This window comes from Mycteria americana, chromosome Z, assembly GCF_035582795.1.
Source record: "Mycteria americana isolate JAX WOST 10 ecotype Jacksonville Zoo and Gardens chromosome Z, USCA_MyAme_1.0, whole genome shotgun sequence".
Lineage (NCBI taxonomy): Eukaryota > Metazoa > Chordata > Aves > Ciconiiformes > Ciconiidae > Mycteria > Mycteria americana.
This window is the reverse complement of record NC_134396.1, coordinates 70,309,155-70,326,564: the sequence shown is the minus strand read 5'-3', so window position 1 is coordinate 70,326,564 and position 17,410 is coordinate 70,309,155. Positions and strand designations below refer to the sequence as shown.

General features: G+C 42.3%; 1 protein-coding gene across 1 annotated transcript in view; it reads left to right on the top strand.

Annotated features, from left to right (window-relative positions):
• GRIN3A (glutamate ionotropic receptor NMDA type subunit 3A) overlaps positions 1–15,713 on the top strand; it is a 73,386-nt gene extending 57,673 nt beyond the window's left edge. The window contains exons 7-9 of the mRNA XM_075488290.1: positions 9,347–9,511; positions 11,357–11,430; positions 14,789–15,713. Coding sequence (XP_075344405.1) covers positions 9,347–9,511; positions 11,357–11,430; positions 14,789–15,125 — 576 coding nt within the window. The 3' untranslated portion in view covers positions 15,126–15,713. The remainder of the gene's footprint in view (positions 1–9,346; positions 9,512–11,356; positions 11,431–14,788) is intronic.
• The last annotated feature ends 1,697 nt before the right edge of the window (positions 15,714–17,410 follow it).

Below are 17,410 nucleotides of genomic sequence, written 5' to 3'. Positions count from 1 at the left end.
ACTTCAGCCTAGAAACGGTCCACTAAGATACCATGCTAAGAACAGAAGAGAAGCAGGTCTCATGTCTAAGTAGAACTACAGGAAATGGAAGTAAATCTCCATGGTTTTACGTCCTGGTATCAAATCAGAGGAGTTATGCCAGCTTGTGGCAGCTGAAGATGCAGGCCATTATTTATGAGAAAAAGACTCCTCTTATCAGAATAGCAGGTTTTCGTCAAGTTCCCTAGACTGTCAAGTAAAGAAAGATAAAGTACCGAGGAATCAAAAGATCCAGCATGCCTGAAGCTTAGAGTATACACTTTTAGCTCAAGCTGTTCCAAAAGATGTAGGTTATAGGTTCTCACTGGTACAAAAAGCATAGCTAGAAGTATGCTGTCTCATCCTCAGAGCATTCAGCCAAATATCAAACCAACCCTACGTGCTCCCTGAGGAAGTGGTAGTATGGCCATTCGCCCCTAAAAAAGAAGCCCAGTTTCCTAGGGCTCTGAATCCTGCCCTGCAGTGGTCACCTGAGCCTCTTTGTCTGCAAACCTCTTGCTGCTGACTAAATCACTAGAAAAAAATGCGTTTTTTAGAGATCAGACAAAACCTTTATTTGACTGCTTTGATACATAGATTGTTGGGGTATTTCTGCATCTCTCATTACATTTTTAACTTTTGCATTAAGATTGTGTCAATATGAAATAAATTATATTTTAACATCAGACATTCATAGAAGAAAATTCATTTTTATTCAGCTTGTTCAATTTTTTCTTTTTTTGTGTGATTAATTCAACACAAGAAAGCACATTTAAACAAAAGTGTGCATTCACTGCTATTTCTCATCTAGCTTATCTGAAGATTATATTATCATCTAACAAGACAGGTATCTGGGGAATTTTCTTTTTAATGTATCTGACATATCTGTTCCTGACAAGCACTTCATTCAGTGACCTCTTGTTACTCTACATTTTAACACAATCTTTTGAATTAAATCTCAGGAAAATTACCAGATGGTAATGGTATTAATTACCACAACTGTCTTAAAACTGAAAACTCTTATAGCAGAGACAAACTTACCCTCTTAGTAATTCCCCAGTGATGAGACATAAGGAGCTTCCTCTGATCACGAGAATCTTACTCCAGTAGCTGTATCCAGGGCTCTATTCTCTGTATTCCTGAACAAATAGCTAAGACACAGAATCAATTCTAAACATCTTTCAGTTAAAAAATATGGTTTTATTTAGTACTGGTTTCGTCCCAGTATATATATTTGCTCCTTTAAGCCAGTGGTCTCTAGAGTGGGGTGCATACAGCCCCTGGAGGTGTGTGAGATGATCCACTGGATTGCAGGAATAAAATATGAGAACTTCAGTACTACACATATATATATACACACACACACATATATATATAAAATTATAAATAAATATACATATATGGGGGGTGCATGCTCAAAAAGATACTGATAGAGGTGCATGATCAAAAAAAGTTTGGAGACCACTGCTCTAAGCCATAGGATCTCAAGACTGTCTCTACAAACAGGAGCTTTTTTCTGCCATAGCAAATACAATAATAGAGAAAATAAGCCCTAGCTGGGCAAACTGCAGAAGGCTTATTATAAAACTAATTGGATTTGTCTTTTTGTGAAGAAAAGCAAACATGAGCAAAGATAGAATAAACCTTGCATTCAAACTGGAGAGAAAAAAAATCTGATAGGCAGCATGTCATTTTTACAGTTACTCTTCTGAAAGCCCTTTGCAATTTAAAAATACAAGGAAAGACCATACCATTTTCCTGCACAGCTATTGCTAGTACATTATCTCTGAGGCAAACCGAGTTCTTTCACTTCCCTAGATTTTCATTAACTCCTTCATGTTCAGTGATGCAATACTGAGAGTCACTGGTTTCCAGGTAAGCCTTAAACATCCCTCTGTTCATGGCATGAAAAAACAATGGCATGGTTTAAGTACTCAAAGATTCCTCAAGGCCTGCCAACAAAGGGAGAGGAGGTGAGAAAAAAGCTGCTCCAGTCTGAAAAGAAAATTCTGATTTTGTCACGTGAATAGTCCCATGGACTTCCTTTTTTCTCAGTGTTGAATAAGTTTTAAGCATAGGGTTTTAAGGGAGGTTTTAAGCATGGGGTCACAGCTGGAAGACATGCTGTGCTTTAAAGTAATTCAGTCTTTTGAGTGTAACCTCCACGTGATGGCCAGAAAGGAAGGCAGATCTAGGTGCTCTGGGGCTGGTTATCTGACTGTAGTCCTTATTTGATCTTCAGTTGTGCTAACCCAACATGCATAACTGAGTTTTTCTCCAGAGGTCAAGGTCCAACAAGCTGGTTCAGGTGACTGAACTGAAGGACTCTAAAAAGTCACTCAAAGACTTTGTCTTTGAGCAAATCCTCACGTACTCAAAGGCCTTATGCAATCAGAAAGAGTAAGCAGAAACAAAAGACCACTTCCAAGTCTGTGCCGTTGTGGGGTAAGTTCTCCTAAGTCCAGACCTTCCTTTTCCTGAATTCTTCTACTTCTACTGCATCTCCCATGAGCATCCGCTCCTCTTCATCCACTCCTCTTGGCCAAGAACTTGCAGATTTTAGAAACTGCAGTTTCACAGATGGGACAAATTTACTAAACTAAACAGGGGGCCCAAGCAGCAGACACTCTCTAAAGCATAGCTTCCCCATCGTTACGTCAAGAAGCATGGGAATTATTCCTGGTCTTATCTTTATGTCAGTTTGTATCCTTTACTCCTGTACAGCCCAGAAATCTCTGTTATTTAACTCCATGCAGTCAGTCACAGTAACATGCAACAGATTCACTGAAGTGTGGACAATGCTCAACACAGACGCAGATAACTCATTTTTGAAAAAGTCTCAGCTTCTAAGTGGGTAGTCATTCACATGTGTTATATACCAAACTAAGACCCAGCAATTGTCTTTTGATAGCTAGAGTAAGGCTTTGCATTTTTCTACATCTTTTTGATAAATTCGGTCTGTGACACACTGCACCTGTTGACCAAGAGTAATGACCCAAAAATGGGAATATACGTAGGTGAAATATTGATCAGTATAGCCTTTAAACAGGTGAAATATCCATCTTCCTTTTTTGTCATTACCTCTATAGGTACCTGATTCTTATACACTTGCCGCTCCTGCCCACTGAGGTTAATTTTTCTTTAGATTTGTTTTGACATTCATCTTCCTACTCATAATTTTTTTCTAGTCTTACACTGGGAATGATATTTCCTGTGGCAGAACTCACTGCTAGCTCTTTCCATCTCTCTCTATCTGGCAGCACTTTGCTATTCTAAATTCCATTTGAAAACAAAGTTGTCTTGGAAAGGCATGATCCAGACTGGGGCTGGAAAATTTGCAGTGACTTCTCAAGCTGAGAAACCAAATAAAGATGAGTTTGAAAGTGCAGAGGTCAGTAGGGCTTGACTCCACTGTTCTGTATGAACCTCTTCAGCAGAAGCACTTGCCCAAGACATCTTACATCTTACTCTAGCCCAAGACTACTCGCCAGCACCCACTGGATCATTCATGGGGGATGCAGCTAACTCATACTTGGAATGAATTGCTGCAGTGAATTGCATCTTACCCTCTCCACCACAAGTAATTAATTGTTGGTAGCAGTGGCTGTTCACACTGATTGCTAGTCGCTAGCAATATCGCCTGAATACTCGTGATTTAAAATTGTCATACTCTAGTCTCAAAGGAATTCTTTGTAAATTTGCTAAGTCCCTACTTAGGGCAGAGCATAGCGCAGGAGGGAATTGGGGTTGGCAGAGTTATGTTTGCACATATTACATCTGGACATAATCAATATGTCATTCGTTTTCAATTTGCATACAACACACTCGGCCTTTCCTCTGCCCTACTGTTATTCTCATTAATGCCACTTCAGCAGGAGCCAGGCTCCTAGGACTTTCCCCTCCAGCACATTAGCTGCACCCAAGCTCAGAAGAGACCGCAAATTCTTTCTTTCTGTGGCATTTTTCAGGACCAAAATACAGCGAATTGGCAGCTTTGCAACTTTCTGCTCATGGTAGCAAAACAGCTAAGGCACTAAGCCACTGTGACAGCAGGCAGGGCGGATAGCCTGAACAATTAGCAGTGGTTTTGACTGTTCAGACCAGGCAGTAATGGTCAGGGCAGAGTGCAGAGGAGATGAGCTGGCACACCACAGTTTCTCAAGACAGTATGAAAGAGAAGGGCCCCTCCTGGTCCAGGGAGTAGTCAGGCTTTGGGAAAAGCTAACTATGTGTACAGACTGTTTCATAGCTTTTAAGCCACATTTTTAAACATGTTATTGTTAAAACTGTTTCTTCTATTTCCCTTGAAAGGTTTATATATTCTCCATTCGCAATTGTCACAGGACAACTGAAGCTGTAGAACTTCGAGACTGATTTGCAGTTCAGTCAGATAACAACCAATACATGGAATAAAAAATAATATATTGTTACATAACAGTATCCCAGGTATTAAAACCAACAACTTACTGATGCTTCACACAAACAGCATCTAACCCGACACTTACAATAACAATATATGCAAGCACACAAACAACACCAGCCCAGACTGACCCCGTTACTGCAGACCCACCACTTTCCACAGGTGGTGACACTGGGGAGGGCACAGTGCCACACACCTCCTGCCGGTGCCTGAGGGAGAGGTCCATGCTGCTAATGGTGAGGATCGGCCACTGACCACGGGCTTCTGTCTGATCCAGACCAGGCACACAGCAAAGACAAAGTCCTTTCATCCTCTCTTCTTCTCTCATCAGTGGTGGGATCTACTGACAGCTCTTCTCTGGAGTCTTTGAAGGAACTTTCTCAAACTTGACCTGCCATGGCTTGTGCCTGAATTGGTGATCTTTGGCCTTGGCATCACCCAGGATGCATAATCAGACAGTGCCTCATTCATCTTGCCGTGATTTTATCCAGTCGTGATCCAGCAAATTGTGCCTTTCTGCTCTGAGCTTTGCCTAGTCTCCTTAAAGGTCAACAGTTAGTTGCCTTTTTTGTTATGCCAATCACCGGACAACTCAACAGTCAGTTTTCTAGACATTACCTTGAAGCTGTGGTTTATATGCTTGTCTCTGGTGCGCTGCAGGTGTCAAGGGAAGGCCACGCAGACCCCTCCACAAACAGAACAAACTGCCCTGTGCTCATAAATAAAAGCCGCCCGTCAGTCACCTTTCATGGTACCTTGTTACCAGTGTGTGAAAAACTAACACAAAGAACAGGAACAACGATTTTGCTGCCAAGACAATTTGCTCAGTCTGTATGTATGCTGTCTGGGGAGCAGAGCTGGCCCTTGCTTACTGGAGGACTGGGAACATTATGAAGAAGGGTGTCACAGAATGACAGACGTCGCTTTGTAAAGGGGTCGTCTCAATGTGGGAAGTGGCATCTGGACTTGCCCTGGGGAAAAAAGTGCTTTCCACAGTGGTCCTGAAGAAAGGAGTGGATGGGTACGGAGTCTGACGAAAGAGTCAGGAGAAGCATGTTTTGAGTCTCCTAGAAATGAGTAACAGATTTAGATTCACCTGTTGAAACTGAAAAAAAATATAGTTCACTCTCTGAGGAGACAAAGCTTTTATTCCCAATTCACCAGCCTGTAATATCACAGAAGCAAACATCTTCTCAGTACCTAATTTGGATGATATGTGTATTGTTGTTCTTCCCACTACAGACAGGGCTTGGATAATGGATGAGTTGAAAGAAAAAGATTTATTACAAAAGGAAGTATTTTTCAAGATCTGTGCAAAACTCCTCACAGCAAGAGGGGAAAGGAACTTGTCTTGCTAATGCGAGACAATGATTTACAGTATCTTAAAATTTGGCACTTGAAACCCTAAAGCCATGGGCAGCAGTCTTTGCTAAGGATAATCTCCCTAAAGACATTAAGTATATAGTACTTCAATGCTGCCACTTCTTTGAGAGCACAGAAAGCCATAAGGACAAATAATAAATAAATAAATAACAGTCTCTGCAGCTACAAGAAATGCTATGATCTGGAGACACGGACAGGTTTTAATACTGTTTAGTTACCTAAATACAAGCATCAGCATCAGTAGGATTTTGAAAACCTACTGAGATGCCCAAATGAGTTTAGAAATCTGCCCTTCATATCCATTTATCCCTAGTGAAGCTGGAAATAATTCCTTCTTCACAGAGGTGCTGCAAAATTTAACTTCCTCATCTCAGCAAAGCTTTTTAAAATCCTTGTGGGGAAAATGCTATCAAAAAGGATAGCTTATTCTTATAGCTAATACACACATGATATCTCTATTTAGTGTTTGGGTTCAGCACTGTGTAGCACCAATAGCTGTGCTGTGCTGCCAACCTGCAAAGTATGCACAAAACTCTCTAGAGGCTTCTAATTAGTCAAAGCTGGACCACAGGCGTATTCGTTGGCTTATTCGCTGCTCTTAGTACAACCAGGGAGAGTAAAGCATTTACAGTCTCTTGTAGTAGGGAGTAAAGCAGGAGTTTTGCCCATGAAATCCAATAATAAAATCACTGAGTCTTGTTTTTTGTCTCTGCTTCCCTCTTCAAATATCAAACTCTCATCTCTGCATCCCCTTCCTTCTCTTCAAGGCCCAAAGAAAAAGCATATAACTACAGAGGAGATGGCAGGAAATATTTAGGTAGGAATTGCAGATATGTGTTGATAAATCAGAAAAGTCTCTCCAAGGTTATATAAAAAAGCAAATACCTCCACTTCTGGTTTTGTATTTGTTGGTTTTCAGAAACTGCCAATTTCCCAATTTGCAAGTGGAAAATAACTTGGAGGCTGTTGCTAGTGTAGCATTTAGTGCCCATTAGCTGTAACCTTCACAGGATTGACTATGGCGGCTTATTGCTTCAGAATCACCACATGGGCATAATTGAGTTCTTTCTCCTAAAACACAGGGAGCTACCTCCTGAATTTATGATTACGAAGTTGGAGCAAGGACTGTATTTTTATCCTGGGTAACCCAGGAGAATATGCCCTGGGTTAAAAAAAAAAAAAAAAAAAAAAAGAAAGAAAAGAAGATACCGCAGTAGAGAAAGTCATCAGTTGGTTTTCTATTGCCAGCAAAGACCTAACACACACACACACCTGACCCCTACCACTTCAGCAGACAGGAAAGCAGTGATACTGAGAATCCAGGTTATTGCTGCTCTTTCCAAATATATTCTATGTATGCACATACAAATACATACACAAACTACAAAGTAAGTAGAGCTTGTTTCTCTGATACCGATCATCTCGAAGCTATGAAAATGAGAGGCGCCTGTATTAGATGGTGTCCTTTATTGTTTAACATGTGTGTGTCCACAGTAATTATGAACAGCTGATAAATTGCCTTTTTACAATGGTATGTAAATGTGCTGATATTGCTATAAATAATTACTCCATACACTGCAAGACACACTGCTAATTATGTCTCCCCTACCTTGTTTCCCCACTTAATTTAGTCTCAAAAATTTCCCTCTACTGTGCAGCCTTTATCAGGCAGGTCTTTCAATGCATTATCTTCTTTATTGCTAGATGAAATATTACTGATGCTTTGTTTTGGCAGTTCCTTTCCTAGGAAAAGATGTCTTGTTTGGGACAATTTCAAAAGCTATCCATTACAAGTGAAAAACCCATCTGAGGTGCCAGTGCTGGAATTTCTTTCACCTGTTTCCAGGGAAGGTAGAAAACTATTCTGCAGAGCTGACAGGACAGTGAGCCAGACCCTCATCAGCATAAATCAGAGCAGCTTTACTGAAGCCAAGGGAGTTATTTTTCATGCAAGGAGCTGGCCAAGTGTTCTCTCTGCAGCAGTACTGGAGTGGCATCAAACACTGACCTCAGGCTGGAGGAGACACCTCATGCATGCAGGAATCCCCACCGCAATTGCCACTGTGCCTCTTTTTTTATTATTATTTTGAATGGCTAGAGTTTTGTCATATTCCATTAAACCTAGTTCCTATTCTCAGAGCAATATAAATGCTCCCTACCATACAGCAACCTAACACTAGCAGATCAGGCCTCCTTACCGATCTCCCCTGCCTTTGGGGACTTCTGCATTACTTCTCAAGTAGCTAAGCAAAAGGACCTTCACCCAGCTGATCCAGTGGTTCCTGCCACCAAAGGAGTTTATGGCAATGCCCACCCGTAGACTGTTCTGTATTACACCAAACAGCAGCAGCCTGGGAGCATATATGTATAGGTGTGTTCTTCAGATTTTTCAAAGATTCTTTCAGCTTTCAGATTGCCACTGATTTATCTTTCAGCTGAATCCAGTTTATTTTCTGGATTACACGGCTATAGTCATAAAAAAGTACAACCCCCCCACCACCCACCCATTAAACTAACAACAAACTGAAGGAACACACAGGTCAATTATCCAGGGTGATAGCATCCCAGGTATCATCTCCTGACACATGGTTTTCTGCTCCTTTGTTTTCTGATGTGCAGAATAACATTCTTTAATAGAAAGGTACAAGCAGATCTTGTATTCTTGGAAATATTTCTGCAGTAGTCCGTGGGCAGTAATTATTAGCAAGACTTTTTAGTTATTGATAAACTCGTAACTGAGTTATAGAAGCATAAGAATAAAGGTACCGAGATCATACATAACATGCAAGCCTGACCCACCCATTGGAGCACAGGTGTTTGTCGTACAGATTGCTGCTGCACATGGTTTCTTGGTCTTCAAACATGATTCATGCCAATAAGAGACTCAAATGAATTAAAGGCTTCCTATCCTACATGAAAAGAGTAGGTTGACAGAACAAGGTGAGAGTGCTCCTGTTTTTCATAATTGCAGTCAGGGTTCCTAACAAACACACTTTCAGCCCTGTTAATGTAGGGAGTGGAGAGGTGCCATGTTCGTGCTACTACTTCAAAACATTTTCTCCATGACCTTCCATCAAGGGTAAAGCACAAAAAGGGGAAGTTAATGATCAATTCCCAGAAAATATGAACAGTCGGTCTTAGCTCACTGCTGATGAAGGACTTGCTCTACAGTTCATTGACTGTATTCTGTCAAGCAATATTTGCTTTTACAAATGCAAAGCCACGACAAATACTGGATTCTCATACGTGTTCAACACTTAATCTCATTAGGGAAACAGCATGAGGAAAAAAATTCCCTGGTCTTTGGCTGATTCTCATTCCCATGACGGGTCCTTTGCTCTGACTGAACACCGAGCTTTCTGCAACACAGAACGGCTTTGTTGTGAACAGTATCCAGACCATTCTGCAGTATTTCACCATGGTGTATTCAGTCAGACCACATTTCTAAATGAGAAAACAGAAGCATCTGTTAAAATACACTTAACAGACTACCTCATTAACTTCCCCTTTTGATTTTATTCACAGACACTGCAAATGGGCATCAAGCATTTTTCTGGGCTCTTTGTGATGTTGTGCATTGGGTTTGGCTTGTCCATTCTCACTACCATTGGGGAACACATCGTGTACAGACTGGTCCTACCACGAATCAAGAAGAAATCCAAGATGAAGTACTGGCTCCATACAAGTCAGGTACGTATTCAGAAGTAACCCTGTGAAAGTCATGTGGCTGATTAAGAAAGCCTGGACAAGAACAAGGTGTAAAAGGTTGTAAGAGCTCTGATGATTGGCATTTGAAGTGTGACAGCAGCTTCTGGAATTTGAAGGGGCTTACTTAATGATGGAATGAGAAGCACAGAAGAAGAAACAGTTCAAATATTCACAACTGCAAAGCCTACAGAAGGGACCTTTCCACTTGCAGTTGTAACTTTACAACTCTTCTGGACACCAGAAGCAAGAGTGTTGTTATCCTGAACTGGCTAACCAGAACATTTTATCTCACTTATGGGTTCCCAAACTTTTGATGCATGCAAGAAGTGCTGGGTAACTTCCTTCATTATTCTAGGGAAAATAATGGAAGAAAATTGCTCTAGGTGTTTGCTCTAAAGGAATTGGTTACTTTGCAGCAAAAGTCACAAAAAGGAAGAGCTTATATTGCTTTAAATCACAGAATCACAGAATCGTATAGGTTGGAAAAGACCTTTAAGATCATCGAGTCCAGCCATAAACCTAACACTACCAAGACCACCACCACACCATGTCCCTAAGCACCTCATCCAAACGTCTTTTAAATACCTCCAGGGATGGTGACTCAACCACTTCCCTGGGCAGCCTGGTCCAATGCTTGACAACCCTTTCAGTGAAGAAAAATTTCCTAATATCCAGTCTAAACCTCTCCTGGTGCAACTTGAGGCCATTTCCTCTTGTCCTATCACTTGTTATCTGGGAGAAGAGACCGACCCCCACCTCTCTACAACCTCCTTTCAGGTAGCTGTAGAGAGCGATAAGGTCTCCCCTCAGCCTCCTTTTCTCCAGGCTAAACAACCCCAGCTCCCTCAGCCGCTCCTCATCAGCCTTGTGCTCCAGACCCTTCACCAGCTTCGTTGCCCTTCTCTGGACACGCTCCAGCCCCTCAATGTCTCTCTTGTAGTGGGGGGCCCAAAACTGAACACAGTATTCGAGGTGCGGCCTCACCAGTGCCGAGTACAGGGGCACGATCACTGCCCTAGTCCTGCTGGCCACGCTATTTTTGATACAAGCCAGGATGCCATTGGCTTTCTTGGCCACCTGGGCACACTGCTGGCTCATATTCAGGCAGCTGTCAACCAACACCCCCAGGTCCTTCTCTGCCAGGCAGCTTTCCAGCTGCTCTTCCCCAAGCCTGTAGCGTTGCATGGGGTTGCTGTGGCCCAAGTGCAGGACCTTGCTCTTGGCTTTGTTAAACCTCATACAGTTGACCTTGGCCCATCGATCCAGCCTGTCCAGGTCCCTCTGCAGAGCCTTCCTACCCTCAAGCAGATCAACACTCCCACACAACTTGGTGTCATCTGCAAACTTAGTGAGGGTGCACTCGATCCCTTCGTCCAGATCATTGATAAAGATGTTAAACAGAACTGGCCCCAACACAGAGCCCTGGGGAACACCGCTTGTGACGGGCCGCCAACTGGAGTAAACTCCATTCACCACCACTCTTTGGGCCCGGCCATCCAGCCAGTTCTTCACCCAGCGAGTAAAGCAGCACAGTGGAAAAGATATTTTAGAAAATAACGAAGTTTGCCAAGATCCACTTTTTTCCTGAGGAATTCTAACACCAAGGATCGTTTGCAAACTATTTATCAGCCTTTCAGATTGCCCTTCCTTGGGAAACTACGGGAAAATAAATCTGTTGTAATGACAAAGCACAGACATTGCTTGTATCCTTGAACGTGCAAAATAATTTATGCTCAAGTCCATCACACAAAGCCCAAATTGTTTATCTATTTATGGAGCTATTCTTAATCTTGTTTTTACTAATGTATTTTCTTCTTTTCCCTCTAGAGATTACATCGTGCTCTGAACAGTTCATTTATTGAGGACAAACGCCAGTCTAAGACAAAACGAGTAGAAAAGAGGTAGGAAGTTTTGCATGCCTTAAAACACAAACTACAAAAGTTACTTTGAAATGAAGAATGTTGTGTCTGGATATCTACTTATGGACGTAATACACCCCAAAGATAAAAGAACCGAAGAAGAGGAAACAAGATAGAAGTGACAAGGGTCAGGGAGGCAGAAATTAACTGTTTCCAACAGAAAGTATTAAATCTAGAAATTTTGTTCTTTCATGATTTCACATACAGCTAATAAAAGCACCCCCATTCTAAAGACAGGCTTTGCAGTTTAAGTCTGCTGCCCTTGGTTTTAGGCAATTAATTACTCCCATACTAAAGCCCTGGCAGATAGCTAGGGTCCTGTGAGATAGCTTCACAGTGAGTGAGAGATCAGGCACTATGTATGTTAGAAACTTTTTCAGCTTTCTTATTTATTAGAATGAGAAATAAGAAATCTGAGAAGAGGAAAATTCACTCCTTTCAGAAACCTTTGTCTCAAACAACTCTTGTTGGAGAAAAGAAGTAGGTAACAACCTTGTCTTGTTTTCATAGCCTATGTCTTCTGAAGAGGAGACAATCTTGTCTATAGCTCCCAGGAACACAAGGCATTTTATTAAAACTATACATTTGCTCAGTAACTCAAAACTATTAGTGCACTTTTTAAAGATGCAGGCAGCAGTATTGCTTTTCTACAGATAAATTCAGCCACAGACTATAGAAAAGAAATGTCTTCCAGGCTGTTCCCAGGTATTTGGCACGAGTAAAACCCATGTATGTAAATGTATGTTGTGTTTAGTTTGTCATTCGTGCACTAATGGCAGCAAATGTAAGAAGTAAACATCTATAAGCTTCTAGACTGCCTATATACGAACAAGTATATAAAAGCACATGCAATTAATTTCCTCTGTTCATTCTTTCATCTTATTGCCCCACAAAACCCCATAGCGTGGCACCTCCTTGCACACAGCAACTCCCTGCTTTTGATCTTGGAACAGCAGGACCAGGAGGTGACTGCTGCAAAACATTTCCTCCTCCTACACCCTCCTCGCTGGGTGGTAGCATTCACACTCCCACAACCTGAGGCACTAATTCAGCCGGAGGGAGAGTCTGCCAGGGGAGGGGGCTCTCTGTATATTTGCTGATACGAAAAGCACCAGCTGAATTATTTGCCAGATATTGAGCAGTGCAAAAATTTCATAACACAAGATGTCCATAAGACCCACAGAGAATGGCTTAGAAAAGGAACCACACAAATATTCTGTCAACATTGAGAGTGAAGATGTGCTGCTGCCCAAAAACTTCAGCCCACACAGCATCCAACCCATGCGTGTGTGCATGCACACCCACCCACCGTCCTTGCTCTTCTCATGGTCTGAGCTGCTCTTCGCACAGAATTATGGTGAATTTAACTCAAGACACCTAGTAACATGGTGCCCAGCTTGTCATGAACACTGATATGGCAAGGTATGACCCAGGGCTCTCAAATCCATTATATTATTACGCTTTCTTTTATTCCTGCTGGGGACTGTGCAATTATTAAAAGCACCACGATATAGAAAAGAGGTGGAAAGAATTTGTATTATGCTACTGCTATTTCCCTCAGGGAAGAAAATCCACTGCTTTTTTCGGGTTGTAACTTTCCAAAACCTAGGAGAGCTGCTCAGCATCAGTAGCCAAGTTGTGAAAGATTTCATTTACTTGACAAAACTTGAGTGTTAACTGTGGACTCCAGCCTTTGTTAAAACCACCTGCCCAGACCCCCAGACAAAAGCACCACCACCACCACCAGCAGAAGCTATGTCAGTTACTAACGCTTAAAAAAAACCTGTGTTTTGATTTGTGAGAGGAAAGAAAAATGTATTGGAAATTATGGATTAACGATATGACTCTGAGAAATATGTACAAAACAAAGGGCTGCAGCTTATCGTATTCCCTGTCTGAAACGTGCTTAAGAGGTACTTGTTTGTTTTCATCTCTTCCGAGGATTAACAACTGCATCACAAAACACACATCCAATTTAGCACAAGACTTGAGAGTCTTCCTGTCTTTTATTTTGAAGTATCAGAAAATTGCTGATCTACACAAAAATAAACAACCCTACATACGTGTCCCACTGGGGTTCCCTGAGCCCTCCGGAGCATGACCCAGGCTGGGGCTGCCACTCCTGCCTAAAGCCTCCCCTCCTCCCTCTCTGCCATCCCATCTTTTTGCAAATACTGCTGATTGCCGCCTGCTCTAAAGAAATTTCCACTTTCTAACTTCCTTCTCTGCAGGCAGATGAAAAAAGCATCTACTCCGAGCTCCAGACTCCTCCTGAAACCAACCGTTTTCAGCAATCCCAGTCCTGAAATGTTAATCCTCTTCCTTAACTTGCTGATTGCTAGCTCACACTAATAGGCATTTTGTCCAAGGAGACCCACAGAAGACCTCTATGATGGAGCAGGTTTAACAGCAGCTACTTCAGAGGTTCAACCTCAGTTTATAAAACGAATGCACACAGGTCTAGCCAAAAGGTAAAGCGGGTAGGAAGCCAAGCTCCTCTCCCACAACAGCAGACTCCATGCTTCCTATGTTCCAGTTGGAGAGTGCAGGCCACAGGGTGCTCCTCTATTTGGGAAGAAACCCTGGGAAATGCTCTGATTTGGGAGGGCTGCGGAGTGAAATTCCCAAGAAAGAGGGAAAAGATTCTCTGGAATCAAAGTATTTTGGAAAGACTTTTCCACAAGAAAACATTGAAGCATTTGAAAAAGTTCCCAAATGGTAATTTCTCCACCAACATGAAAACTCCAAATTCTATTTATTTTGTCAGGAAGCTCATGTCTGTACACTGCAAGGTTTGGATACACTTCATTGTGTCCATCCCCCAAAGCGCAGGCAGCTCCTCCTCAAGACTTCAAGTCCAAAGGGCACACCTTCCCCTTCATCTCTCCACACCAACTCCAGGCAGCTTCTTTCCTCCTCCATGGGAGCAAATGCCCAAGCTAGCACAGAGTACTAACACACAAAGGACTGATGCTGTAATGAACTTAGGACATTGCAACCACAAAAACTTTCAGAAAGCTATGGAGGAGGATTCGCGTTCTCCTGAGCCAGAGTTGAGAGGATTATAATTTTATAACTAACAAAAAAAAAAAAAAGTTTGGGGGAAGATGGATTTTAGGATTCTGTTCTAGTCTCTGCTATGGTTTAATGACAAAAATTTGGCTATTTACGTTCATGATTTGTGCTTCTCAAGAAAAATAATTCCAAGGATAAAGGAGTAATATTTCTGTGTAATTCGTAACAGCAGCATCATATTTTTCCAGTAGGATGGCTCACAGGGGAGGTTCGCATACACACAAGAGCAGGCTCTGATTTCATTAACTCTCACATCTCTGTTCAGGTCCCATGTAGGGAATAGCCAGCATGCTGTGTGGAATACAGCCAGTCTGGGCAACTGTCACCGGAAGAAATATATCTGCACCAATGAAGGGCAAAATGAGGTGACGATCCGACAGCACCAAGACATCCCCCTGCCCCAGGTGAGGAGAGAGACTCCGGCTTCTTTAACGACCAACGGGAAAGCAGAGTCCCTCAATATTGCTAGGACCTCAGTGATGCAAGAGCTTACGGAGCTGGAGAAGCAGATTGAAATCATCAAGCAGGAGCTGCAACTCGCCCTGGACAGGAAATCGGAGCTGGAAGAGTATCAGAGGACAAACAGGACTGCAGAGCCCTAGGCCAGCACACCTGGGCCCCTTCCCCTTTTCTTCCGTTCTCCCCTTCCTCTGTAAAATTTGTAACACACTTTTGTAATGCCAGAAAGAGGTGCAAAAATAAAGCAGGCAATATGCTCTTCATGAGAGCAGGATTGCAGCAGCCCACAGCCACTGCTACCCTCCTGAGTCCTCCTCCTTTCATAACAAGTTTCTCATTTTCCTGGCAAACATCAGCCATTCCCAAGGAACTGGAGAAACAAGGAGCATCCCAACAGCGAGAGTTCCTGGTTCCTCCACTTGACAGTACAGTGAGGTTCCCAGTTTCTTTAGCCCTTTCTGTGCATTAATTCAAAAAAAGAAAAAATGAAAAAAAAAAGAAGGAAATTTAAACTGCTCATTGGAAGCATGTTCCTTGTTGGTATGTTTTTGTTGTGATATCTATGGGTCTAGTCTCCGTTTATGCTAAGGCTCCTTATGGTTGCCTCATTACACCAGGTGCTAGTTCTGTGTTGGCAATCCCTTTCCCTCCTGGCACAGGCTGGGGTTTCACAAGACAAATTCTTGGTGGCAATCCCAGTACACGCCATTCCCTCAGCTCTGTCAGCACAAATGCAGATGTGGCTGGTCTGTGACTGTGATAAAGGAACTCACCCAGCTTAAAAATATCTTGGCAAAAACCAAACCACCACCTCTGTCTGCTTCTGAGCCCAGGTTCAGCTTCCACTCCCACCCAGAGAGAAGCCATGCAAACAGCTGCACTGGCAGATGTGAGGGGAGGGGTTGATGGTGGCACAGAGCAAGGATGGGGGGAAGGGAGGGGTGGCGGTACTGTAAATCAGTATTTACTGCCAAAGGTGAAGTATTTACCGATGTGAAACTATTCCCTTAATATTCTCTGTCTTCAGTTGACAAGAAGGTTCTTTCTCACAGCCAAAGTGACATAAAGGGGCTCTGGTCCATGACTTATTCTGACACTAAGCTCCCGCCAAAGTCAAAGGGAGTCACCAAAGCCTCCCTGTGGACCAGGGCTCACTGTGAAGGAGAATGAGAGCTGTGGTTTCAAAGGCAATGTACTGAGTGGAGCTCCCTCCCACCTGGATGATGAGTAGATGGGAAGGAAGGGTAAACTGTTCAGCATCTGAATAAATACTGCATCAACTCAACTGACTGTGTTATTTCAACAGGATTTCTATGAATTTTTAAACAACACTTCCCAACACATCCTATATTACAGAGAACAAGAACATTTGCCACACTGACAGAATTAATTCTGGTCTCCCAGATACATCACCAAAGTAATTTTTACTCCCCTGTACCTCCACCCTGTGTGAATGTTGCCAGGCGTGGTGTTCTCACCAGGCATGGTTTAAAGGCTACGGGCAGATCTGAAACTGTATTTTGGGATTTGAAAAAGGCATCCTACCTTTTTGCACCTTTAACTTTTGAAAAACACTTGCAAATGAAAAGCTCTGCATGGACCACTAATAGCTGATAGCAGCAATACCCAGACTAATTAGCCTCATCAAGAGATGTTCATATTCTATTCCCTGCTCAGTCCTTGGCCTGTTTTTGGGCAGCAAGCAGGTCTGCTTCTTTCCATACAGTCAGTAACACAGGAAAGAGTAATTAGGACATAAAACAGAAAAGTGGGATCCAGAGTCCTGCACATCAGATAGGTCTGAAAGACCTAGGATGTCCCTTCTTTCCTTGCTCCTGACAAGCTAGATGACTACAGGCAAGTCACCTCGGTTGCTGTTGTTGCCTTCCCTTAACCTCCCTCCCTCATTTAGATAATCAGCTTTTTGGAAGAGCTTTTTATTTGTGTAGCATCCAGTACTTTACAACCTCCAGCATCATTTGGTTAGAAGAGATGAACACTGCTTTTTTCATTATTATGAGACAAACACTATGAAAGGAATCTTTCAGCCCAATTTTATCACTACATTTATCAACACTTTGTTATGTCCTTATCTCTACATGCATGAGCCCAGACAAAGATTTTTTTTAAGTAAAAGCAATTGAAAATGCTAATGATATCCTAAAGAAAAATGTTTTAGTTCAAAGTTCCAATCCAAACACCCAATCTTTCAAAAGATCACTCTTCATTTAAAAACAAAAAATTAAGTGAAAAAATGTCAACCACCTAATAATGAATGTTAAGCAAAAATCTGTGTTTCTGGTGGGTGCCTTAGGGGCTACTCCCATGTCAAATGTAGAAGAGGGATTGCTCCAAATTACTGCAGCACCAGCTAGAAGGCTTTTGGGAGAAGATCCAAGTTATTGTTGCCCAACAGAGACACATTTTG